Raw genomic sequence first — 26,227 nt, forward strand, 5'->3', positions numbered from 1 at the left:
CATGGCAGCTCAAATGTTTTAGAAACCTTACCATCCATTTCTACCAGAAATGTTCCGTTTGTTAAAAATGATGTTAGTAATTTGGTGGCACTGTCTTGGAACCCCAATTCCTCAAGTCTATCGATCAAGATTTCATGGTGACCGTGTCAAAAGCATGTCTCCAGGTTAGCCCCTGTAGTCTGGTTATGCAGTTTATACTCCTATTTCAAACTAGCTAAACACATCTTGCCAGGTCTAAAACTATCTATAGTTCACCCCTAAGGTAGGCCTTAAATGATCATTAGGCAGGGTGCCTAGTATGTAAAACGTACTACATGTGTATTTAATGCTTTAAATGTCCTGGCAGTGGAAATGCCTTGAAGCTGTATTTCACTGTGGAAAGGCTGGCTTTCTTATAGGAAAACACTGGTTTGCACTATAACAACTTATAGTAATTAATTTCAGTTTGGGAGCAGCTAGAAAAATGGTTCATGGACTCATTTTAATAGTAAATTAAAATCCAGCTTAATGGAGAGGAGTTGGCCTGACGGCTAACGCCATCAACCTCAAATCTGGGGAACCTAGTTCGAGTCTCGGCAAGGACACCAATATCCTGTAGTTCTGGGCAAATCACTTAATCTCCCCATGCCTAACAAAACAAAAAATGAATGTGTCCTCATGTAAATGCAACTGGTCCTTGTGTAAAGCTCTCTGATACCCAATACCTTTGGGTCAAGTTCGCGATATATAAAACTCCCCTGACTGGTAATGGCTCCACAGTGCAGAGATGTGGAATGCTCCCAGCAGCAAATGCTTCCCTATCAATTGCTATTCACCTCTTTTACCTGGGAAGTGGCATCTTGCTAATAAAGGCACCACTGTGGTGAGACGTGGATTGCTACCAGACAGTGGACACAAGTCTTGGGTGTGGAGAGATGTTTTGCTTCCTTGAACAGTATTGACTGTAGGCGGTGCCCAGCCCCTTCTGATCTTTTGAGGATGTCTTCCATGTCATTAGCAGGTGTAGCTAACACCTAGGCCTGCCTACCTTTTGTTTTGCTAGTCAGCTTTGATCAAAACCAAGTGGATGAAGGGGTTGCCCGAGAGCTGGTTTGGAGAGACCACAAGAGAGGAGTTGCCTAATAGGCACAGGGAACTCTGACCAGGGAAAAAAGGCTCTACCATGTTGGATTTAAGTAGAGAGAGGCACTATGGTATGGTTTACAATAGAACACACTAAATGTGCAGCAAGATTTAGTTGGGTGATGCCTAGGAACCTTTACCCCAATGGTTAGGGAATAGCCAGGACTTTCCCACATCTAGGACATCTGGCACTGAGCATAAGTGTGGTATCTTCTGTACTAGGCCCTCACTGGGCATGCATGTGGCATCCCCACTACCATTCTCAGAACACTCCTGGACCTGTGAATAAACTAAAGAAAGACTACCCTGCTGTCTGAAGAACCTGAAGGAAGACTGGACCTCCTTGCCTTGAATCCAGGACCCTCAAAGTGACTCCACTGGTCAGTTGGCTGACTTCCTGTTGGTGCTACAGGGACACAGCAAGCTTCTAGAGGCCCATTCCCCGCAACTTCCAAGCTGACCCATACCAACAAGGTGTGCCTTGAACCCTGCTGCTTGTCTCTGTTGGACTGAGTGCTAAACCCCATTTGGTTCCCCTCAGGCCCAGGACTCTTGGCTGGTGTTAAAGTGTACTGCTCTTGTTCCTCAAACTGCAAGAAGTGGGACATAGAAATGTTTTGCCAATTTTCTGACTGGAAAACTGCCACAGCCTTCGACGTCAAATCACCAGTCGGTCCCAGGTTGCTGGTTTGCCCTGCATAAAGAGATCTGCCTCCGGAAGAGTTTCTATGTTAGCACATAGAAGACTTTGCCAAGATTGATGCAGAGCCAAATCCCATTGACCTCAAGGCATTCCCAGGCAAAAACTTCTGGCTTCACACTCTCGGAGCTTTCCTGCCTTTGTCGACGACCGCCTCTGAACTCCAGCACTTCAACAACATGCTTTTGCTGGGGCCCACTTCGGATCAATCAATCAATCATTTGTAAAGCGCACTACATACTAGCGAGGGTCTCAAGGTGCTGAGGGGGTGCTATTGATCGAACAGCCAGGTCTTGAGTATCCTCCTGAAAGTCAGCAGGTCTTGGGTCTGTCGTAGGCTCAGTGGGAGGGTGTTCCATGTCTTGGCGGTGAGGTGGGATAAGGATCTCACCCCGGTGGCTGTTCTTTGGATGCTCAAGACGGTTGGGGATGTAGAAGTATAGCCTTCTATTGAGGTAGGCTGGGCCGGTCTTGTAGACTGCCTTGTGTGCATTGGTGAGGAGCTTAAAGGATATCCTCTTGTTGACGGGGAGCCAGTGCAGGTTTCTTAGGTAGGGGGTGATGTAGCCGTGGCATGGTGTGTCAAGGATCAGTCGTGCCAAGGCGTTATGGATCCGTTGTAATTGTTTGATGAGCTTGGTCGGGACTGCCGCATAGAGGACGTTTCCGTAGTCGAGTCTGCTGCTGACAAGGGCCTGGGTGAGTGTCTTTCTTGTATCTGTCGGGATCCATCTGTAGATCTTGCGGAGCATACAGAGGGTGTTGAAGCAGGAGGAGGAGGTGGAGTTGACTTGCTTGGTCATGGAGAGCGTTGAGTTGAGGATGATTCCCAGGTTGTGTGCAGTGTCGTGGGTGTCGGGCTGCCCTCAGTGCCGTCGGCCACCAGAAGTCGTCCCAGGATGAGGGGTTGGAGCCGAGGATGAGGACCTCCATCTTGTCCGAGTTCAGTTTGAGACGGCTAGTCTTCATCCAGTCAGTGATGGCCTTTATTCCTTCGTGGAGGTTGGCTTTGGCAGTAATGGGGTCCTTGGTAAGGGAGAGGATCACCTGAGTGTCGTCGGCCTAGGAGATTATGTTGAGGTTGTGCTGTCGGGCTACGTGTGCGAGCGGGGCCATGTAAATGTTGAACAGTGTTGGGCTGAAGGAGGATTCCCTGGGGTACGCCGCAGATGATCTCGGAGGCTTTGGAACAGAATTGGGGGGAGGCGGACGCTCTGGGTTCTGCCAGAGAGGAAGGAGGTGGTCCATTTCAGAGCCTTGTCTCGGATACCTGTGGCATGGATGCGTGCGCATAGTGTGCGGTTGCAGACGGTGTCGAAGGCAGCAGAGAGGTCTAGGAGGATGAGTCCTGCGGTCTCGCTGTTGTCCAGAAGGGTCCTGATGTCATTGGTGGCGGCGATGAGGGCAGTCTCAGTGCTGTGGTTGCTGTGGAACACTGACTGGGAAGGGTCCAGGATTCTGTTTTCTTCGAGGTATCGGGTTAGCTGTCTATTGACGGTTTTCTCAATGACCTTGGCCTTGAAGGGGAGCAGAGAGATGGGCCGGAAGTTCTTGAGGTCTCTTGAGTCTGCCTTAGGTTTTTTGAGTAGGGCGTGGATCTTGGCGTGTTTCCGGATCATGGTCTAGATGGTGTCATCGATGCTCACACTGGCCCAGGCTAGCAGGGGTTCGTGGTCGATGGTGTGTGGAGGGTCGGTTTTATTGCTGTCTGTTGGGGCTGTCTGGGTGTTGAAGCTGTCGTGAATGTCTGCTATCTTGCGGTGGAAGAAGGTGGCAAGGGAGTCGCACAGGTATTGCGACGGCTGGATGTCATTGGTGTTTAGCTGGGTTTGGAGAGTTCCTTCACAATGTTGAAGAGCTCATTGCTATTGTGTGCATTGTTGTTGAGGTGGTCTTTGGAGCAGGTCCTCTTGGCCGCCTTGATGAGGTGGTGGTGGTTGCGGATGGCGTCCTTGTGTGCTGCGTGGCTGATCGGAGTTTGTTCACTGTGCCATTTCTTCTCGAGTTTCCGACAGACTTTCTTGGCGGCTAGGAGTTCTGGGGTGAACCAGCTGGCCCTCTTGCTGGGGTTTCTTCAGCAGTGCGAGGGTGTTGGCGCAGTCCTCGATCCAGCGTTTGAGGCTGTGGGCAGCGTGATCGGTGTTGGTGGGTTCTGTGGGTGGGCTGAAAGCTAGGTTTGATTGTAGTTGGTCTTCTGTTATTTTGCTTCAGAAGTGGCGGGGATCTGTTGGGTGCGGTGGTGTGTGGTGGGCTTCTGGAAGGCAAAGTGGATGCAGCAGTGGTCAGTCCAGAGGAGTTCGGTGGTGTGGCTGGCAGAGACGTGCAGACTTGAGGAAAAGACGGGGTTGAGCGTGAGGCCGGCGGAGTGGGTGGGCTTTGTGACGAGTTGCTTCAGTTCAAGGTTGGCGAGATTATCGATCAGGGTTGTGGAGTTGTTGTTGTTGGTGTTCTCAAGATGAAAGTTCAGGTCTCCCAGGAGGATGTAGTCGGTGGAGGACAGAGCGTGCGTGCTGGTCAAGTTGGTGATGGAGCCGCTGAACTGGGGGCGGGGTCCGGGGGGCTTTAGACGAGGGTGCCTCTGAGGGTGGAGTTAGGGTCTGTGTAGTTCTGGAAATGCATGTGTTTGGCGGTGCTGAGGGCGTCATCAGTGCTAGTCGAGACCCTGATGCTGTTCTTTTGGACGATGGCGATGGGATCCAGCTTCCTTTGTCCTGCTGACCACTCATTGACAACCCGTTTTTCTCCATTAAAGTTTCTAAGTCTGTAGGCAAACTTTCCACCAGGATGAACATGGTCCCCTGTATCTGACACTCATTCTATCAATTTCAACCTTGAACTTTGACTTTGACCCCGTCTAGTGCAGTCAGGTAAAAAACAGTTGGCGTTTTGTGATTTTGAAACTTTGTTTAATTCAAACTTTAAAAATGTAAAATTGCAGTTCCACTTATTGGATTTTGGCATTTTATTTTTTGAAATTTGTTTGGGATTTGTACTGTCTTGTGTGTTCACTTTATTACTGTTTGAACGCTGAATAAATACTTTACATATTGCCTCTAATTAGGCCTGACTGCTTTGTGCCAACTACCAGAGGGTTGAGCAGAAGTTTATTTACTGACTTTGATGGCAAGAGTTGTGATTATCATTTGAAGTGCATAATGACTAGTGGTAGGCGAAAGATTATGCTCTGCCAGTGCAGGTCACAGTGTTTTGCCTACTACACTTTCTGCTTGGAAAGCAGAGTGCCTGCAAAACTCTCCCAATTGCTGAGTGGCAGAGTTTTTTCTTGCACCCAGCTTGTTCAGTTGATGAGTGTGACAAAGAATTTGCGTCCTTTAGCATGTTTTTTGGTGCTAAATGGTTTTAATGTGGGTGATCATGTCAGGTTGTGACTGTTTGTTTTGGGAAATCTGCCACTCGAGTAGAAAATCTACTTGAGAGCCAGAAATGAGCAGGGGTCTCTAGCTTACCCCATGGTGCTGTTTGCACTGATTTTACAGAGCTGAACAAGCTCCCTGTACTAAAAAACAATGGGAGCGGGGCTACCTGCCAAATCCCACCAGCTTGTTGAACTCCATGGAATGTGGCTGAGATTTTATGAAACTCTGGATCATTCTGGGTAGTAAATCTCTGAGAGTTCTACTCACCCCTAGTTCTCATCACCTTCAACTAATACTCCAATTACTAAAGGAAGGCTACATAAATCATACATTTGGATATGATGTGTGGTCTTAGACAGCAGTTCTAATGTAAATAATGCACCCACAGAACCCAGAATAGATGTTTTATGAATTTAATTTTTAATGGCACATTTTTACTTGTGGGAGTGGACCAAAATACAAGTCATTATTTTTTTATAGGAAATGTTGATGTCTCCTTTTTACATTTTGAGTCCTTTCATGGTGCTGGCGGTACACTCTTCTACACAAGTTAAGTACCATTTTGGTGAATATTATATGGTAAGAAATCTGTGGCTTCCTGCTGATTCCAGAAATTTCCCTCACACAAATGAAGCAAAACGTATTTTTACTCATATTTTGAGGTTTTCTGAGCATTTTGGGTAAGAAAATATTTTTGGATCCCACTGATTTACATCACTCTGGACTTCCATGGTATTTAATTTTTTATAATGGAGCAGGTTTGATAGGTTTCTCTGGGTTCGGAATATGCTAAGACCGAATATCCACAACCAGCCCATTTTCACAACAATGGTTGGTTTTGAGTGGAAAAAATGATCTTTCAATGTTCCATTTTAGGCCCTTTCCTGTTAAGGTTGTTATGCTAACCAACACAACCCAGGTACCATTTTTATCACAAAACCTGAAAACATGCTGGGTTGTAGGAAATATGTAGCTCAATGCAGAGTCCAGAACTTTTGCTCATTGAAATGTGATGAAAATGTGTATTTTTATAATAAATATGAGCTTCGAATGGCACTGTGTGTAGGAATATGTCATGGGATCCATGCAAGGTATTCAACTGTGGATTTCTCCAGGTGTCTAGTCTTCATGAATGTATGGGTGTGGTAGGATTTGTGCTAGGTGCCAAATTCAGCAGTCCCTATCATTTCAAAAGAGGGTTCTTTTTGGGTGGAAAATGTTGATCTGTCCATGTAGTATTTTGGGACTCTTGCTGTTACGGGTGTAAGGCCCACTCACACAAGTTGAGTACCATTCTTATCGGGAGATGAAGGGGAACACTTGGTGGTAGTTATTATGTGAATCCGGACAGATTGCCGTACTTTTCTTCACAGAAATATGAAGAACAAATGTATTCTTAGATGCAGTTTGAGGTTTGCATACTCTTCCAGGTAAAAAAACAATGTTAGAACTGCACACGTCACACCATGATGGACAGCTCTTGCAGAAATATCTGGGTATGGTAGGGTTTCCCTGGTGGCAAATGAGCTAGGGCCAAAACCTAAAGCTACCCACATTGTAAAAAGCATATCTTCTGATGGTTGAAATATGATGTCTACAGATAATGTTTTGGGGTGTTTTGTGTAACAAACGCTGGCCCCAACACTCAGGTAGGGAGGAATATGTATTAGTAGATAATTTGGTTTTACAAAATAGATTTCCCTGTATGTGTGCCTTCCAAATGTGAGACAGTGTGCAAGTAAGAAGACATTTTGCAAAATGCTCTCTGAGTCTCATGTTAGTATCAGTGCCCACAAATTCAGAGCTGTCTAAAAAAAGACTGTTCAGTATCTGGTGAATATTTCAGAAACATATACCTTTTCTTCACACCCATTTTTCACTCTTTATATTTTACCCATACTCAGTACACAATGAAAAACCATTGTAAAGGAGCAGCTCAGCATTTGACTCTGGGTATATTGAGTGATTGGAGATCCTACAAACTCTATATATTGCTCGACCATAAATGTCTAGCAGATGTATTGGTACACTGCTTTTGTAAATCCTCCATCATGACAAGAGGATACACATAAAAATGTCAGAAATGGCTGGTTTTTCATAATCATTTTCAATATATTTGGCCCGATTCACAGAACTAACTTAAGACAAAATCCTAAACGTACTACCATTTTGGTATTCTCAGAAGGCACTTACTCATTTTGGTATTCACAGAAGGCACTTACTCATTTTGGTATTCACAAAAGGCATTTAGGGGCATATTATCAAGAAACGGAGTTAAAATTATCGCCACTTTAGCAGCAGGAAACTGCTGCTAAAGTGGCGATAATGGGCTTGAGAATATGCCCTTGTGAATTCTTATAGAAACCCATGTTCTGGTGTGACCATGGGATTATATTGGAATTCTCTACGGCATATTATCAAGCCCATTACCGCTGCTTTAGCAGCAGTTTTCTGCTGCTAAAGTGGCGATAATCTTAACTCCGTTCTTGATAATATGCCCCTTACTCCTTTCGGTATTCACAGAAGTTAGGAGTCCTAACTTTAGGACTCCTAAATGCCTTCTGTGAATACCGAAAGTCTGAAAGTTTAGATTTTTCTCAGTTTAGGAGGAGTAAAGGTACAACTCCTAACTTTACTACTCCTAAACTGAGAAAAATTCTATCTTTAAGACTTTCGGTATTTACAGAAGGCATTTAGTAGTCCTAAAGCTAGGAGTCCAAACTTTACTGCTCCTAAACTGAGAAAAATCCTAACTTTGAGACTTTCGGTATTCACAGAATGCATTTAGGAGTCTTAAAGTTAGGACTCCTAACTTCTGTGAATATCGAAATGAGTAAGTGCCTTCTGAAAATACCAAAATGAGTAAGTGCCTTCTGTGAAAACAAAATGGTAGTACGTTTAGGATTTTGTCGTAAGTTAGTTCTGGGAATCGGGCTCATTATTTTTATTTTAACAGTTAGTTTCTTTGGAAAAACCATGAGGGATCTACACAAATTTCACCCTTGCTGAATTCAGAATATTGTCTACTTTTCAGAATGTATAGCTTTCAGGCACCACCCATAGATTTCGCATCTGTCCCTAACATGAACCTGAACTATGTTGAAACCACAACAATTACAAAAATAGACAACTTCTTTTGGAAAATTCCAAACCTGTGGTAATGTTTGTTCCTGAAACTGTGAAGATGGTGATTTTAGCATATGAAACCTTTGCTGATGCCATTTCTAGTGGGAAACAGGCACTTTCTTCCACAGTAATGTTTTGCCATTTCCCTCCTAAAAATCCAACATCTAACTATATTTCGCTATTTATTCTGTCCTCTCCAGGGAATCCACAAACCTTGGGCACTAGTTAGCAATAGTTGTAAGATTATAGAACTGTTGGTGAATGAGTGGATGTGTATGTAGATGTTGGAATTACCTAATAAGTTGTTGTAATTGGTATTGGTTTCACCTTTTTTAAGAAAATGTTAGTTTCTATTTTTGAATGTGTGTGTCAAAGGTTATTTTATGCTGATAGGAGGTCTGTCACTTTGTCACAAGGATGTTGTCATCAGTGATGTCAATTGAGATGTCATGAGTGATGTCATGAGTGATGTCACTGACCATGTCATGAGTGATGTAATATGTGACGTCATCAGCAGTGCATTGCACGTGCAAGTTATAGTGAGTCCAACTAACTATAACGTGGGAATTTCAATGGTTTTAGGCGAGTAAAATTTCCACCTAACTATAAGTGGTGTGAAACCTATGGTTTTTTCAGTGAATATATATATATATATATATATATATATATATATATATATATATATATATATATATATATATATATATATATATATATATATATATATATATATATATATATATTGCATATAAGTAAGGTTAAGCGGGGCCAGAATAACTATTCTAACTTCAAACCCAAAAATCCATACAAAATTGAGAAGAGTATATATATTTGGGAGGTACAATTTGCATTTTCTAGTTTAAGTCACAACAATATTGATGAACGTGTGTATAACTGGGAGTGAAAAATTCGCTATTTTAGTATTAGTGCATCAACGTTAGAAAAAATGAATATATTTGAGGGTGGGATCAGGTTTAAAATTGAAAATCTTAAAGGTGGATGGATCACTGAAGGTTTGAGACAGATGCCTGGCTATGGCTCAACTAGAGGTCTATTAGGACCCTCAATCCACAAATGAGCTTATCCCAGAATAAGTAACAGCTTTGTACATCTATGCCAAGATTCAGTGAGGGAAGGTGAAGAGATTGGAGAGGAAGAGACAAACCAGTAGAATGAAAGAGAAGCAGGACAATGGAAGATCAACAGGTGTCAGTGCAAAGGAGGATACAGACAGCCTTGAGGGGGACATGTTAGGGTGAAAGGTAAGGTACTAAAGTTGTCATCAGGAGCAATGTAAAATTGAAAAAGAAAGAAAGAGCAGGGGGACCAAATACATGCCATGGAAGAAGGTTGATTCTGGTGCCAGCAGATAAGAGAAGTTGGTAGTGCAAAGGCAGACTAAGCAGTGTGACTTATGGTTCTTTATGACTCCTTGCTCTAATCACCTATTAGAGGTACTATCCCATCACAGCAAGCCCAAATTCACCAATTGTTCAGTTAGGTACTGTGTCCCTGTGAAACGCTAATCCCCCTTCCCACCCAAGCCCTGTCATATTATGACAATATATTTGCGGGCTTGACTTGTGTTTTGACTATTAGTGTAAAGCTGTACCCATGACTCATCTCTGCCCATAAATCTCTGGCACCCCATGTCTACTAAAAGCCAGTGCATTGATAAAATGCAAACATGTGTGGACATCTCACAAATCAACAAACTAAATTGTATAATTTGGAACCCCAAAAATTATTTTTGATTTTACTTTTACAAATATACATTTTTATTCAATATATAATAATATTAATTATAGAAAAAAACAAATATAACTTAACTTCTACATAAAATATCAGTTAATCAATTCAAAATAAAATGATAATTCCTAACAACTTATAATAAAACTACAAAGTACTTCACCAAATGAAAAAACAACCCATTTATTTGTATAAATATTAATAAAACATTTTTGAAACACTCACATTATTTTTAACAAGATAAACAATCTATTAATATTAAGCATTAACATACATACCATTAGCATACATATACAACACTAGCCATCTAAATAGCCCCCAGTTATTAAACACCCCAGAACTCAAATAAATAAAATGATTTAATAGATTTACACATGAAAACAACTTAGAAACAATACTGACACATTTCATTATACATTTTAGAAATTATGAATAATTAAAATATAGTCCAACAAAACATTAATCACCAAATTCCTTTGTGAGGCCTGAAAAATTAAGGACAAAAATTGTGTAGGATAAATGCAAAATAATCAAAACATGCACATAATTACCAATTAAATAATCTCACAAGCATGACAAACCACATGCTTTTAATCATCAATATTATGCTTAGAAACAGGAACAATTAACAAACTTACTAATAAAATTTACCATAGTCGACAGACGCGTGAGCACACGAAACAAGATGGCCACCTCCCGGTGAGCTCTGTGTCGGAACAGCCCATTTTCGATGATAATTTCTTCATTATCTGTCAGCATTTTCTTTAAAAAAAGGAAAAACAGCACTCTGAAGTACTACCTGCTGCTGTGAAGGTTTTTCCTGGTGTTCTGGACATCAGAGGTGGTGTTTTCTTCCTCCTGCTTCATCCTCCAGCTCTACTTTAGGATACTGCCCAGATTTCCTGGCAGGGGGGAGGAGTAAGTACTCAGGAAAGGGCCTGGCTTTGGCCTAACCACTCCCACAGTCTGTTTTAGCTGCTGCACCAGCCTTTTCTTTGAAGCATTTTTTCTGCAATTACCTCATTTTCCTGCACTTTACATCTATCTACATCCTTAATTTTTATTATATGAAAATGGTGAATAAAAATGCAAAAACTCGTCATAATAAGAGGAAATAACATATTTCTCTTCCTCCAATAAAATCTAAAGTGGTGGAATCTAGTGAACCTTCCTTGCATTAATTCTTAATGAACTTCAAGCCCTTCGTGCCAACACTAATACCATAGCTTCAGAGATTAAAAGCCTGCACAAAGATATGGCTAGTATGTCAATGAAAAGTTCAGATAATTCAATTAAAATACAAAGACAACAAAGTTAAAATGTATGCTATTACACCACTTGTGGCAAAAAGTTCTCCTATGTCTGCTCTCCTTCTGGATATGGAAAATCATAATAGGCAATACAATTTGCATATTTTTTATTTACCAGAAGATGTTGAACATTCCAATTGCAGACTATACTTAGAGAATTTGATACCTGGTCTTTTAAACATCAAATTTCTTGGAAAAATGTGAAATCAAGAGTAGAGGATTCCATCTCATCGCAATCCTCATCACACTAAGCCATGACAAATGATATTAAAGGTTTTATGTCATCATCATTTGGTATTGATAAGGAAAGCAGCACGGCAAATTCCTTCCTTAATTGTCAATGGTAATAAAAATTGTATTCACCGAGACTTCGCTAAAGATACTGTTAAGATTTGTAAGGTATTCCCTGACATTCATCCTCAATTGAGAAGTCTTGAATTTAAATATGGTCTTTTTGATCCTTCAACAATGCAAATTTGGAAAGATAGTTTTTCAAAGTCCTTCCAACACCTGGAAGATTTACAATTATTCCTGGATCAACATTCACAGCATTCTGCTTTAATATGTATTTCTGACATTCTACTATTTTCTCCACACTGGGCTCCAATGGTTTGGTCATGCTTGTGAAGCGTGTGTGCTTTTCAAATCTGTTATTAATGTTTAGTTGTTGTCGTCTTTTTTTATGTTTGTTTGTCTTTTCTTTTTTGGCTTGGCTTTCCTTATTCAATGTTCTAGAGGTACTATTTTTCATGAATGAATGAATGATTACACATTTCTATAGCGCATGGTTACCCTAAGGCATCCCAGCGCTTATGTGGTCAAGTCATCTCCATTACCTTTAACAGAATAGGAAGGTTTTCAGCATTTTTCTAAATCTGAGATGATTCTCCTCCAACCGGATAGCATCTGGAAGATTATTCCAGAGCTTTGCAACCTGTAGAGTGAAACGTCTGCCCCCGGTGCGCGATCTCCTGATCCTGGGGATTGCCAGTAGATTCTTATTGCTGGATCTCAGGGTTCTGCATGTTTGATAAGGAGTAAACAAGGGTGCAAGAATGTCTGGTCCCGAATTGTGCAGGGCTTTGTGAGCAATAGTCATTGCTTTAAATTGGATTCGTTGTTGCACAGGCAACCAATGTAGTTGCTTCAATGCTGGTTTGACAGAGGTTCTGCGTGGAATGTTCAGTAGTATTCGGGCAGCACAATTTTGGATTGTCTGAAGAATCTTGATTGTCCCTTTAGGGGCCCCTAGATAGACTGCGTTGGCATAGTCTAATCGTGATAGTATAAGGGATTGTACTAGGATCCTTCTAGCCTCAAAGGGAAGTAGTACTAGGATTTTTCTGAGTGCTCTCATAAGGGCGTAACCAGTCCCTGCTACCTTCCGGGCTTGGACCTGAAAGTTAAGGGCTGGGTCGAGCCACACTCCCAAGCTCTTAATTTGCTCCTTAGGGGTTGGAGGCTGCCCCAAAGAGTCCGGCCACCACATATCCACAGAGGTAGGTGGTTTATGTCCTAGCATCATGACCATTCATGTTCTTCTTCAACTTTTTCTCCTCTTCCTAATTCTTTTCTCCTCTCTATTTTACTATGGCTAATGTTAAATCTAAAATCTGTATTTGTAAAGCGCAAACTACTCATCCTTACGGGTTTTAAGGCGCTTGGGGCCTCCTAAAGCTTTTTTCACTTTTAAATCTTTTCTTAAAACTACAAAATTGGGAGATATTTGGCGATTACAGTTTCCTTCGGAAAAAATGTTTACCTTTTTCTCTAACCCACATAACTCACACTCGAGACTTGATTATTTATTAATTTCAAGACAACTAATTAATTCTGTAGTTACTCCTACTTTTGGTAATATTTATGTTTCAGATTATGCCTTTATATCCTTTTTTCTACAATTTAATTTTAATTTTAAAACATAATCCGAATGGCGAATGAATAATAGTATTGTTCCTAATGAAATAAACAAATCAAAACTCTTAAATGCACTTCAAGAATACTTTCATTTCAACCCAAAAGGTTCTACATCTAGGGTAAATAAATGGGATGCTTTTAAAGCTTATATTAGATTTTATGGCATGACACGGAGGCCAACATTATGCAAATTGTCCTTTATTGCCACAGCTTAGCAGTAACAATGAGAGAGAACATAGAAGATATGAACATTCTAGAAGATGTATATAGCTCATGAACACACAGCCATCATCCTTCTTTGTTGCTGCTGCTCATACAGATAAGTAACCTCCTTTTCACTCGTGTTTACTGATGCATGTGCTTGCCTGATTTCAATTTGTTATCGCATATTTGGGTCCACTTGACCCTACCATGCGCTCATTTCCCTTTGATCTCTCCCTTTGACACTTGGTATGTCTTCATTCTTCTTATTTATCTGTTTCCCTTTCCATCGTGGCCCATCGCTGCTCCTTTTAGACAGCTTAGGCAGGCCTTTCTGCTGTCCTTGCCTGGGGTTTCTATTTAAAGCATTGCCCCCTTAGTCGCGACCGGGCCTCTCTCTCTCTTCGCGTTCAAAAGACGCGAGCGCGCTCTCCACAACCGGCGCGTGCCTAATAACAACAGCCCACTCCGGAGATATCCCGACGGACTTCCCTGCCCTCCCTTCGTGGCTCCGTGAGGAGTTTACCATACCTGACCTTCGCCTGACAGCGTTCTTGGGCTTCCGTCCGACAGGTTCCGGACTTTCTCCCCTCCGCGGTGCACCTTCGTGCACCGCGGAGGGGACGTACATGAGGAAAAGACCTTGGCAACGCCACAGACGCCTCTGTGCGCGATTGTCAAGGTTACCAGTAAACTTATGACAGTTGCTGGTCTGATTCTGCCTCTTTCGATTGTGTTTGTCCTTCACAACCAATTTAAGCACTTTTTTTGCCCAAAACAAAACCAACAAAAACAACAACAAAAAAAAGGGGTAAACGGATTGCTACTTGAGGTAGGATTATATACTCTACTTGCTGGAGGATAGAAGGATTGAGTGTTATTAACCTGTTTGGGTTATATTAGTTCTCTATTTTTGAATATTTAAATAAAGTTGAAGACTAGTGGCCTCTGATCCTACCTGATCATGTCTTCCAACCCTGACGCCTCTTTGGAGGGAAAATTGGAACTACTGGTTTCTAAAGCCATGGAAAAGGTCATGGGGTCTTTTAATGAAGCCATTAATAAAAAATGTAATGACACCATGAATAAAAATGTTGACATGTTTTCGAGGGCATGGCCTTCTTCTAGTAGTGCTCCCCCTCAGGCAAAAGGAAGGGGCAGTTAAGGCCCCAAAGATGAGAGCTGCGGGGGAACAACCTAGCATGTCTTCAAAAAAACATAAGGTGTCATCAAAATCGGCTCTTTCTCCCGTCAGGGTGGAGACCAGAAAGGTGCCTTGGGCACCACAGAAGGACAAGAATTGGGTCCAGGTTCGCCTATACGTATCGATAGTGATGAACAGAATGATGCGGAGATAGACCTCTCCTGTTCGTCCCCCTTTGATTCGGATGTTGACATGCCGGAGGATGACTCCGTGGAGAACTGCGAGGGGACAAGCAAAACATCGGGATCTAAAATGGGTATTACCAACCCTTTTGGGAACAATATGTTTGATCCCTTATTAATCAAACATCCCCTTGCCCCCGAATTGCTACCGTCCCAGCACGTCGCAAATTACGTTGCTTTTTGGCTAATAAGGGAGATACCCAAGGAAGTGAGGTCAAGATTGAGATCGGAATGCCCTCGCCCCTCCCTTCCGGACAAAGTTACATTTACTCCCGAACTAGACCCTAAGGTCGTTGCATTTATAGCTAAGGTTGCAAAGGACCTGAGGAAGGGAATAGACAAGGGACTCGGGTCATGTCAGGACCGTCTTCTTGATATCATTGGACCCCTAACTAAAATATTTGATTTGGCAGAGAATGCTTATGTCGGAGGCATTTCCGTTGATCCAAAAGAACTACGCGAGTGGGTTCAGAGATCCATCTGCCTTCTCAGCAATGCCAATACCGCCTTATCTAATGAACGTAGAAAAGGGATACTACTTAAAATAGACCCTAAACTCATTGAATTGGCGAATAAAGAGACTGGACCCAACTCGCAAGGGCTCCTTTGTGGAGAGGAGTTCATACGCGATATGGCAAAGTATGTTGGAGCTTTTAGCTTGATTTAGAAGTCCCAGCGCGAAATTAAAAAGGTTTTCCAGGATAGAGTTTTTGGACAGGCTGGGAGAATGCGGGGTCGATTCCCCGGCCGTGGACAATCGTCTTCGAGACCCTTTTTTAGACGAGGATCCAGATATCAACAATCGTCATTCTATGCAAATCAGACCTTCTACCCTCAGAGACAACGTGGCAAAGGAAGATTTTCGCGTGGAGAGAGGAGGAACAAGACCTTCTCGACAGGTAGGTACAGTCAAAGACCATTTAGATACCCCTATAAAGGTGGGTGGCAGACTAGCCCTTTTCTCTGGCAACTGGACCTCGGTCACTCAGGATCCTTGGGTCTTACAAACCGTCAGGGGTTACAAAATAGACTTTTTGGATGTTCCCTTTCAATTAAAGCCTCCCCGAGAGATAATATTCTCACTGGATCAAAGGAAACTTGTTTCTCAAGAGGTTCAAGACCTCCTCGCCAAGGGGGCTATAAGACAGGGTTTTCAGAGAGGTTTCATAAGCAATATCTTCTTAGTGGAAGAGAAAGACAAGACACAAAGGCCTGTGATAGATTTAAAAAGCCTAAATGGATTTTTGTCTTACCACCATTTCAAAATGGAGGGAATACACCTACTCAGAGACGTTCTGAGGAAAGGCGACTGGCTGACACGCCAAGATTTAAAAAAAGCTTATCTGACCATCCCTATCTGGCCTCCTCACAGGAAATTCCTACAGTTCACTTGGGAGGGAAAACTCTGGGAGTTTTGCAGCCTCCCTTTCAGTCTATCCTCAGCCCCTTGGTGTTTCACCAAAGTGCTGCGCCCAGTGGTGGCTTGGTTAAGAGAACGGGGTGTGAGGCTCATAATCTACCTGGACGACATCCTCATTATGGCTCAAACCAAGTCGACTATTTCTCGTCACACGGATCTTAACATCCGGCTCCTAGAATATCTGGGCTTTGTCATAAATACAAAGAAGTCTTGCATTGTCCCTTCACAGGAGACCCAACTCCTGGGACTCTTGGTAAACACACTATCAGGAGAGTTAAAGTTACCAAAGGAAAAGATAAAGAAACTCAGGAAGGAGTTAAAAAAGATACTCTCTCTAGATACATTTCCCTTAGGACTTCTAGCGAGAATCCTAGGTCTCCTTTCCTCGACCATTCAGGCGATCTTCCCCGACCCTCTTCACTACAGGGCCCTGCAGAGACTCAAAGCAAGGACTCTGAAGGCGTCTCAATCCTACACTCAGATGACCAGCTTGGACATAGACTCGAGGGAAGAACTTTCTTGGTGGCTGAAGAATGCAGAGGCCTGGAATGGCAAAGCGATCTTCGGGGAATCCCCAGACATAATAATAGAGTCGGATGCGAGTCTATCAGGCTGGGGCGCATCTTATGCCAACCTCTCGACAGGGTGACGATGGACTCGCGAGGAGAAGAATCTACACATCAACTGCCCGGAACTTTTAGCAGGCTGCTTCATAATTTTAAGCTTTACAGGAGAGTCTATGAAATGTTCTATAATGCTCCGCATGGACAATGTCTCAGCGATAAGATATGTGAACAAACTGGGAGGACCGCATTCGAAAGGTCTGACAGAAATAGAGAAAGTCTTCTGGGATTATTGCCTGAACAAGGGACTGTCAGTCATGGCAGAACACCTCCCTGGTTTGAACAACGGTGTAGCAGACTGGTTTTCCAGAACTTTCAGGGACTCCAGTAACTGGACGTTGAACAGGGATATATTTTTGGGCATTCAAGAGCAGTGGGACCCCTTTGGGACGGATCTCTTTGCAGACAGGCTGAACTCTCAATTGGCGAAATATTTCAGTTGGAGGCCGGACCCTCAGGCATCAGGGGTGGATGCCTTCCTACAGGATTGGCAAAACTTAAAACCATATGCCTTCCCGCCATTGGTAATGCTCCCACGACTTCTCTTACACGCTTGCAGATACCTTCAGAGTATGGTAGTGATAGCCCCCCTCTGGTGGTCTCAAGCATGGTTCCCGGTCATCCTGGAGATGACCATGGACTTTACGATCCATAGCCCATCTTTCAGTCGTCTTCTCCTGGGCCCTCAGGGCGAATCTCACCTCCTCCTGGACCAAGGCACCTTAGGCCTGACGGCCTGGAAGATTTCAGGCGACAGTGGCAAATCCCTGGCCTTTCGCACAATGCTTTCCGACTCATATCTGAATCCTGGGCTTGAGGAACAAGGGAGGCATATCGATTGGCTTGGAACAAATGGGTTTGCTGGTGTCTTCCATGACATCTTGATCCTGTTTCAGTTGATCTAGTTCAGGTGGTTAATTTCCTTTCTGAGCTTTTCGCTTCTGGCCTCAGTTATAGGACCGTTAATGTTTATAGGTCAGCAATAGCTGTGGGTCACTCCTTAGTCGATGGTGTATCTGTTGATTATGAGAAGCATGCACGTTCTCAATCCTCCAACTCCTAAGTACTCAGCCTTTTGCGACATAAGAAACATTTTGTATCTTATCTCTTCATGGGGAGAGAACGGTGTCCTCTCGCTCAAGCGTATTTCTTATAAACATATTGTCTTTCTTTGTTTATTCACCTTTAGGCGAACTTCGATGTTAAGGCATTAGATGTTACCAGTAGGGACTTTCAACCTGAGGAAGTTTGCTTTTATCTTAAAAAAAGGACCAAGACAATGTCTTCCTCTTTCTTCTATCCTTTCTTTCCTGAGAAAGAACGTCTGTGTGTAGTCAAATGTCTTAAAGAGTATGAAAAAAGGACTATCAATTTGAGAGGTACTGAGACACAACTCCTGATCTCCCATAGCTCTCCTCATAAACCAGTATCTTCTCCCACACTCGCAAGATGGGTGAAAGAAGTGATGAGTGAATGTGGTGTTGGCATTTTGATATTTGGTGCACACTCTCTTAGAGGTGCATCAGCTTCTAAAGCCTTTATGCTTGGTGGTGGGCTTCAAGATATACTAAGAGCCGCAGACTGGTCTAATGAAACTATGTTTAAAAAATGATATTTTAGACCTATTAATAATGTGATTGACAATGTTCTAAATTCACTTCAAACTTGCATAATGTTGGCCTCCGTGTCATGCCATAAAATTTAGATTTTTCACAGCCTACTGGGCAGAAAATCTGGATTTTATTAAAGACACGGAGGCTAATATTATCCCTCCACTATTTGCCCCTCCCTAGGGGTTATATTTTTTAAAAATGTTTATGTCTTCTTCTTTTCAGAATAAGAATTTCCTACATTTGTTTTATGGAGATGTTTCGTTGGATGTCTCGCTTCAAGTTGAATTTTGTTGACCTTATTCTTTTGATTCGCAGCATTGGACAAAGAAGGATGATGGCTGTGTGTTCATGAGCTATATACATCTTCTAGAATGTTCATATCTTCTATGTTCTCTCTCATTGTTACTGCTGAGCTGTGGCAATAAAGGAGAATTTGCATAATATTAGCCTCCGTGTCTTTAATAAAATCCAGATTTTCTGCCCAGCAGGCTGTGAAAAATCAAAATTTTCTTTGTTCAAATTGCAGCTTGGGTTGAGTTTTATCCACCTTCTCCATGATAACAACCTGAAAATCTCAATGTTTTAGCCCGTAGAGCATGAGAGATGGAAGGAGCAGGTCAGTGGGACCTTTATGTCATTGCTCAGGACGGCACTCAGAACAGGTCACCAAAGAGGTATAGCGCTGTCAATGTCGCGCCTGAAGCAGGCATTGAGGTTTGGATCAAATAGGCATGAGGGCCATCTCCCTCAAGGCATCTTAGGGTGAAGTCTGACCTCCTTCACTAGTATAAACGAAGGAGCAGTAAACCTGCTGCACCGGAGACTCTTCAGCAGGTCAAATCAGATCGCAGTTCCCACACAGGCCAGCTGCGAAGAAGCCATGGGGGACACCGTATGGACCCCATACCCCCAGGGTGAGGCACCAGTCCAGGGATCACTATGACGCTAACATCTAGTTCCAGCTAGCAACTAAGGGTGGGCCGAATTTGCGTAGTCATGATACGCAAAGCTCCCCAAAATGGTAAAAAATCTCGGTAAGCATGCAAAACTTCTGCAAACACGTGGAATTGCTTGTTCCGCCCATTCGCAATGCTTTTTCCGGTTCGCAAACGCGGTTTGCGTGCTTGGGGAGAAATATCTTACAAACACGCATTTTGAAAGAGCGAACAAGCAGAAAATTCTGCAAAGCCACGTAATTTTGGCCAATTCTGTGTTCTCTGCGGAACGCAAAATTAACCAAATTCCGCGAGCAGAACGGAATTTACCACCCAGGTCTACTTGCAACACAAGTTGTTATGGCCAAGGTGGAAGCTATCAGCGTCTCTGCTCGTGACTCTGATCCAAATGGTGCAAGAGGCGCACCACCCCTTTTTGCACTCTCTAAGCAGCGTTTCACGCCTGCTCCAGTGTTGAGGGGTAGAGGATAGCGGTAAACACCAACAATGAACCCAAGTTAGAACTGACTCAGTCCAGCAGCACGAAGGAATTCGCAGGAGAAGCAATGCTCACCGTCAGGTAATCTCCGCACCACAGCGCCAATGCACCACAATACCACCTTCCGCAATGCACCAAGCACCACACAATGTTGAACTTCTTGTGGTCCTGATCAAAAATAGCGCAGTTAGAGTCACCTCTGGTAACTGCTAACCGCCTGCACGATCCGCACAGGCCCAGGCGCCGACTGGAAGTGGGTAGGCATCCAACAACAACAGAGAGCACGGGCTCATGACTCTCGTGGCTCATCAGCATAGGGAGCACCACTGGGGGTCGTTGCACTCACCTCAGCCACGCAGTGCACTGAGCACTCACGGGCACAATGGACGGCGCCAGAACATTTGTCTCAGCCTCCGCACTACAGCGCTGGAGGGTAGTAGCTCTTTCCTCATAGCACTCCGGGGTCCCCATGGGGGTCCGCAGCACTGCTGACTACTAGATGGTCTCTTAAACCCCCACAGCTCCCGCCTCGTGGGCTCGTATAGCACGCAGTTAGCCCGTGTATATCTCCGCACAGGCTATGTCACAAGCCTGGCCTCCAATCTTCTGTTTACGTGGAGGACGGGTCCCCACACTACGAACCTCGGAGCAGCACCATCTTGCTGTTCGTCCTTTACCAATTGATTCACGAGCCTCTTTTAATTCCTACAACAAGGCGCCATCATCAGACGACTTGCATAAAGCGTGAATACTACAAACCGCTATGTTATTTTAAAATAAGCCCATTTTCCCTTCCATTCGGCATGAAATACCTACATAACTGCCATCAACGTCTTTCTAAAGATTAACCCCTATACATCATATTTCGCATCTTCCATCTGGGAATATTCAGCTGTGAGATTACGTTTGGGATCTTTATAGTGCATACGTTGAACAGGAATGAGCTGACTGCCCCTGTCCACGAAATCGCTATATCATACGATCGTTAACAGTGGTTAGAACACTAACACAGAGATCAGGAATCCTATCAATCGATGATTATATGTTCATCAAAAATATATGAAGTTTTCACCTTCCGTTATCTTACTGCATGGATAGAGTCTCCATTGTTGATTTAATCTGTGTCTCCTGAAGAAGGCGGTCCTCTGCCGAAACGCGCGTCGAGTTTTTATGCTTTTTTTCATTACCCATGTCACTATATATATGTTTCTGTCGATAAATTTCACTGTGCTGTATATGAGTTTTATGCTAATTGTTTATTAGAACTGTATGTAATCAAGGAATTTTTTATACCTATCATATGGTTTGGCCCTTTGGTCATTCACAGTATGATTTTTAATTATATTGATTAAAAACATATTTTTTATACAAATTTGTTAATTTTTTGATTATTCCTTCTTGATCACTGGTCTGACCGGATTGTTCACTCATATTCTTAGATGTCCTAGGATTTTTTCTCGCACCTGTTGCTACCCTGCCCTAGGAGTCTATAGATCTTTACTACCCAGGGGGCCTTGTTATTTTCACCTGCAATCCACTGCATCGAGCCAGATCGCTCTCCTCCACTCCACGTCATCACAGGGCACCGCACAGCTTAAAAAAACAGCACAAAATGAGCAGTGCACCTTCCGCTACAAGCACTACTGCTTCTTAACTCTGGGCAGCCAGGTTTGGTGCAGGATAAAGGTTGTATCTTTAGATGGTCGGACGGAACTCTCAGCTTACACCGCCATCTTGGGCTCAGGCAAGCTTCACTCCCATTCTAGAGCTACACTTTATTTAATTTTATTGCCATTTCAAAGTGTGTCATGTCCAAACTTTAGGCCCCTTACTCACAGTGGTCCCTATTCACTGTGCCAAAGTATATTAGTTTAGCCTTCAGTAGTTCTCAAACATTTTGCACTGATCAAAGTTGCATCACAGAATATGTAGGAGTACCCTGGGTCTACATGATGTCAAAAGCTTCGATTGGTGAGTTTATACCATGACATGGGATGAGGGTTGTCAATAGGTCACTACAAAAGTGTATATGAAGATATTACTTTTGTTCATCATGTGACGATACACATGTATGTTAACTTATGATTAATGCTAGCGATAGATGTAGAAAATATTTTCTTAAATCAATACAGACAAACAAAACGTTGCAAAACCATTTTGTTTCATTCTATTTCTTGTGTACATACAGATCAATGTCTATCAGTAGCGGGCATATGGGAGGCCATCGCCAGGAAGGTGTGGACCCTGGGGGTCTGCAGGTGGTGCAGCATTCCTTGTTGCAAGAGGTGGGAGGACCTACGATGTTGCACTCAAAAGGCATCTGAAGTCCAGCTAAGGAGGTCCTCCCAATGTGGGAGGTGCATGTCCCGCACCTTGACCCATCTAATGACCCACATTCTGGCGGTGACATATTCAGATCTTGATGGGCAGTTGAGGGCCTAACAGCTGCAACAAAGGGGTAACATATTATCAGAGATTCACATGTTACATGACAAATGTTTTGGTACAGGCAGGAGGTTTGGCATGAACATTAACATTAACATGTTGAACGTACAGGAGGAATTCTTGAAGGTGTAAGTTTGGCACAACATGTATAATGATGTACATTGTTTATTCATTTGTTGGTAAGGATCCCACCTGACTCCTGTTCACAACCATTGGACTGTTCTGAGCAGACACATGGTTGCCTAAACTCCATATCTATATATCTATATCTATATCTATATATCTATATATTACCTACTGGCTGTCGCCAGTAGGTATATATAGTTAGGATTTTTTCCCTATGGGATTTTTGAAAATTCTATGTCTAATAACTTTAACGTTTGTTGACGGAATCGGCTGAAATTTTCAGGAAAATTGCACATTTTGTTTCTGAGCAGCCCTTGAAAATTTGGGGGGGTTTCGTCAAGGGGGGGCCGAGAAAAAAGGGGGGTCCCAAAACGCGTTTTTCCCATGTTAATTTCCATAGGGCGGTTGGCCTCACTTTTAGCTCGAACGGCTGAATGGATTTGCACGAAACTTGGCAAAATTGTAGGGACTGTTAGCCCGATGTGCCTTTGCTAGGTCTCAATATATGTGCTTCAGTGGATTTTGAGAAATTAACGTTCAAAAAAAGATATATATCTGTAACAGCGCTCCGGGCTGCGCTCCAGTTCGCGTACTTTTCGCGAAACGGAACTTTGCGATGCGAAGCTGATTGGCTTTCCGGTGTCTGTCAACATTCTAAACAGTCCGGAGCGGCCGCCATCTTGTCTCTCGGTAGGATCGAGAGAGAAGAAGAGGTGAAAAACGAAGGGGGAATTTAATGAAAGGGGGCAAGGTAGACCCCTCTTGACCCCCTAGGAATGATGTTGGGGTTATTAAAGGGTCCCGTGGGGAAAATTAAAAAAAATGATTTTTCACGGTAGAAGCGCTTCCCGGGCCGCGAACTGGGCCGCAAACTGGTAGCGAAACGGGAATTCGCCATTTTGTGTTTCGTTTTAATTAAATTACTAGGTATAAGGGGGTGCGGGAGACGTATCCTGATCCCTTATGTTTTCTGAGGGTGGCCGAGGAGGCTCATATATGTTGATACATGTCTTCCAGCGGCTGTGCGTGAGCGTTTTTTTTTTTTTGCTGCGTGACGTCTGGAAATCAGGAAGTGTTGACCACCAATTTGTCACTGCGATAAAATATTTTGTTATAAATGAATCCTTATTGATAAACATTGTCTGCGCCATCTTGCCTTTTTTCCAATGCCACAATTTTGTCGTGCACGGCAGCCATTTTAGATGCCTTGACCAGACCCACTCTCTGCACGCCGTCGATTCTCAGCACGGCTCCCCACCCTCGCAATCATCTCCCCCACGCACTGGTCACCCCCGCTCGCTCTCTCATGCATCGGCCATAAACTTCCCCCCATCTGCGCTGCTCTTCCCTGAGAATCACACCATGTGCCCGCCCGACACCTCCCTTTCACCCTATTCACTACCGCACCCTCTGACACTCCTCTTCCTCTGTGTCCGATTGTCCAGGCCGGTCCCAGGCTATCACCTAGCCCTGCGGATGTAGTTTATGGCCCCAGCTGTAGAGAATCCAGACATGCCAACCCTCCCGATTCAGGCGTGAGACTACCGATTTCAGTGCTAGTCTCCCGCCTCCCGATTCCTGCAAGCAAAAACCCGATTCCTCGGGGGTTTCAGCTGACAGGGCTTGGTATTGTGGTACGTGGAAACGTCAGAGGGCCGATGCAGGGGCTCTAGAAGGGGTGATAAACCATTTAAGTCTCATTAACAAGCGCATGGTCTTTTAAAGATCTGTGAAGTACTCGGGGCGGCGGTGTGTGTGTGCCCTCTTTCAGGAGCGGGCGGGGGGGGGGGCACTGCCAGCAACTTGCCAGGCCAGGCAGTGTTCAACACTTGCATCACCCTTTCTCTGCCTGCTATTGCGCTCCATGCTTCGGAAAGGTAAGAAAAAGAACGTGCATTTGAGTTTGAAATGTCCGATCCTGTAGCAGCACACTTCCAAAGCCCACACATGACAATAACCCGATTCAAGGCCCCATTCACCCGATTTTTTAAAAATATATAGCACTCCAAGAAAGTAGTAGGATTATAAAACTTTATTAACTTATAAATATATAGAACGCAACAAAAACTGTAAATACATTTAAACATTTTTTGGAAAAAAGAAGCAACAATGGTCAGTAGCTGTCTTTTGTGCGAATAGTCCCAAGGCAGCACAACGTGCTGAGTTCTGGACGGCACTCAGGTGATGTTACCTGGGTGCCGCACTGGTTTTTGGTTTCCTACAATGCAGCTCAGAAAAACAGCGTGGGGCGTCCCGGGTGGTGTGGGGGGAGGCCTCGTCAGTAGCGGTCTGTTGTGCGAATAGTCCCAAGGCAGCAGAACGCGCTGAGATGTGGATGGCACCCAGGTGATGTCCAGTAACTTGCCGCACTGGTTTTGGCATCCTACAATGCTGCTCCGAAAAACGGCGTGGGGCGCCCCGGGGGGGGCGTGGGGGAGGCGGCGAGAACGGGCCTCACCAGGTGGAGGCTCGTCTGCTGTACTGGGGCGCCCCTTTACCGTTTCAGTTGCCATTCCACCCGCTTTTGCTACACTGTGCCTCATCCTCCATTCAGCTGTTTATCGCCCGCTCTTGCGGCTACAGCGTCTCGCTCACCATGTAGTTGAGTTGCGCCCACTCTTGCGGTGCAGCGATAGGCGGCTGCCATAGGACTCTTAAAATGGCGGACGGCTCTTCGGATTTGGGCCTGGTCCACTAAAATGGCCCTGGGACACCTTGGAACTCGGACGCTTGCCTGCTAGGGCTTGGGCTCCATTCTCGAAAGCGTCCCCTCAGCCGTGAAGATTCTACAAAAGTCTTGGGGGCCCTCGACTCCTGCAGGCTTCCGGTGGGGAGCGGCTGCCATGATTGCTCGCGGAATGACCACGACGGAGCCACGAGATGGTGGTGCTTTCATGCTGACGCCAGCTTCAGTCTGAAACATCCAGAAACAAGGTGGGGCTTTCATTGTTTGGGAAAAAAAAATGTTCTAAACCAATAAAAAGTGTTATTTTTAGGTCATATGACCAAGCCTTCCGTCATTAGGAAACTAAAAGTAAAATGAACCAATGAAAAGTTTTATAAACAAGTCACATGACCTGTTATGCGGCATAGGGCTACAAAAAGCGTAGAAAATCCGTTGGCACGTGAGGCGGCGTCAGTAGCGGACCGATGTGCGAATAGGCCGAAGGTAGCATAATGCGCCGAGATCCGGATGGCACAGAGTTGTGTCCAGCAAGTTGCTGCACTGGTGTGGCTATCCTACAATGCTGCGCCGAAAGTCGGCGTGGGGCGCCCCGTTGGCCTGTGAGGTCGCGTCAGTCAGTGGGGGCTGTGCGTCTCCCCCAAGATGGAGGCTCCTCGGCTGCAGTGGGGCGCCCCTTAGCGTTTCACTCGCCGTCCAACTGAGTTGCGTCCGCACTTGCGGCTACAGTAGGCCGAAGGCAGCACAGCGCGCTGAGATCTGGATGGCACCGAGGTGGTGTCCAGCAAGTTGCTGCACTGGTGTGGCCATCCTACAATGCTGCGCCGAAAGACGGCGTGTCCAGCTGAGTTCCGGTCACTCTTGCGGTACAGTGACTCGAACGTGCCGAGATCCGGATGGCACCGAGGTGGTGTCCAGCAAGTTGCCGCACTGGTGTGGCCATCCTACAATGCTGCGCCGAAAGACGGCGTGTCCAGCTGAGTTTCTCCCGCTCT

At 44.2% G+C, this 26,227-nt stretch overlaps 1 protein-coding gene across 1 annotated transcript in view; it reads right to left on the bottom strand.

The window, feature by feature from the left end:
• Positions 1-26,227, bottom strand: part of LOC147708957 (uncharacterized) — a 113,597-nt gene that overhangs the window by 13,960 nt on the left and 73,410 nt on the right. Inside the window, exon 4 of the mRNA XM_086925804.1 lies at positions 1,590-1,712. Within this exon, the coding sequence (XP_086781930.1) occupies positions 1,590-1,712 (123 nt within the window). The remainder of the gene's footprint in view (positions 1-1,589; positions 1,713-26,227) is intronic.

The sequence above is a fragment of the Lissotriton vulgaris genome, chromosome 6, assembly GCF_964263255.1.
Source record: "Lissotriton vulgaris chromosome 6, aLisVul1.2, whole genome shotgun sequence".
In the NCBI taxonomy this organism is placed as follows: Eukaryota; Metazoa; Chordata; class Amphibia; order Caudata; family Salamandridae; genus Lissotriton; species Lissotriton vulgaris.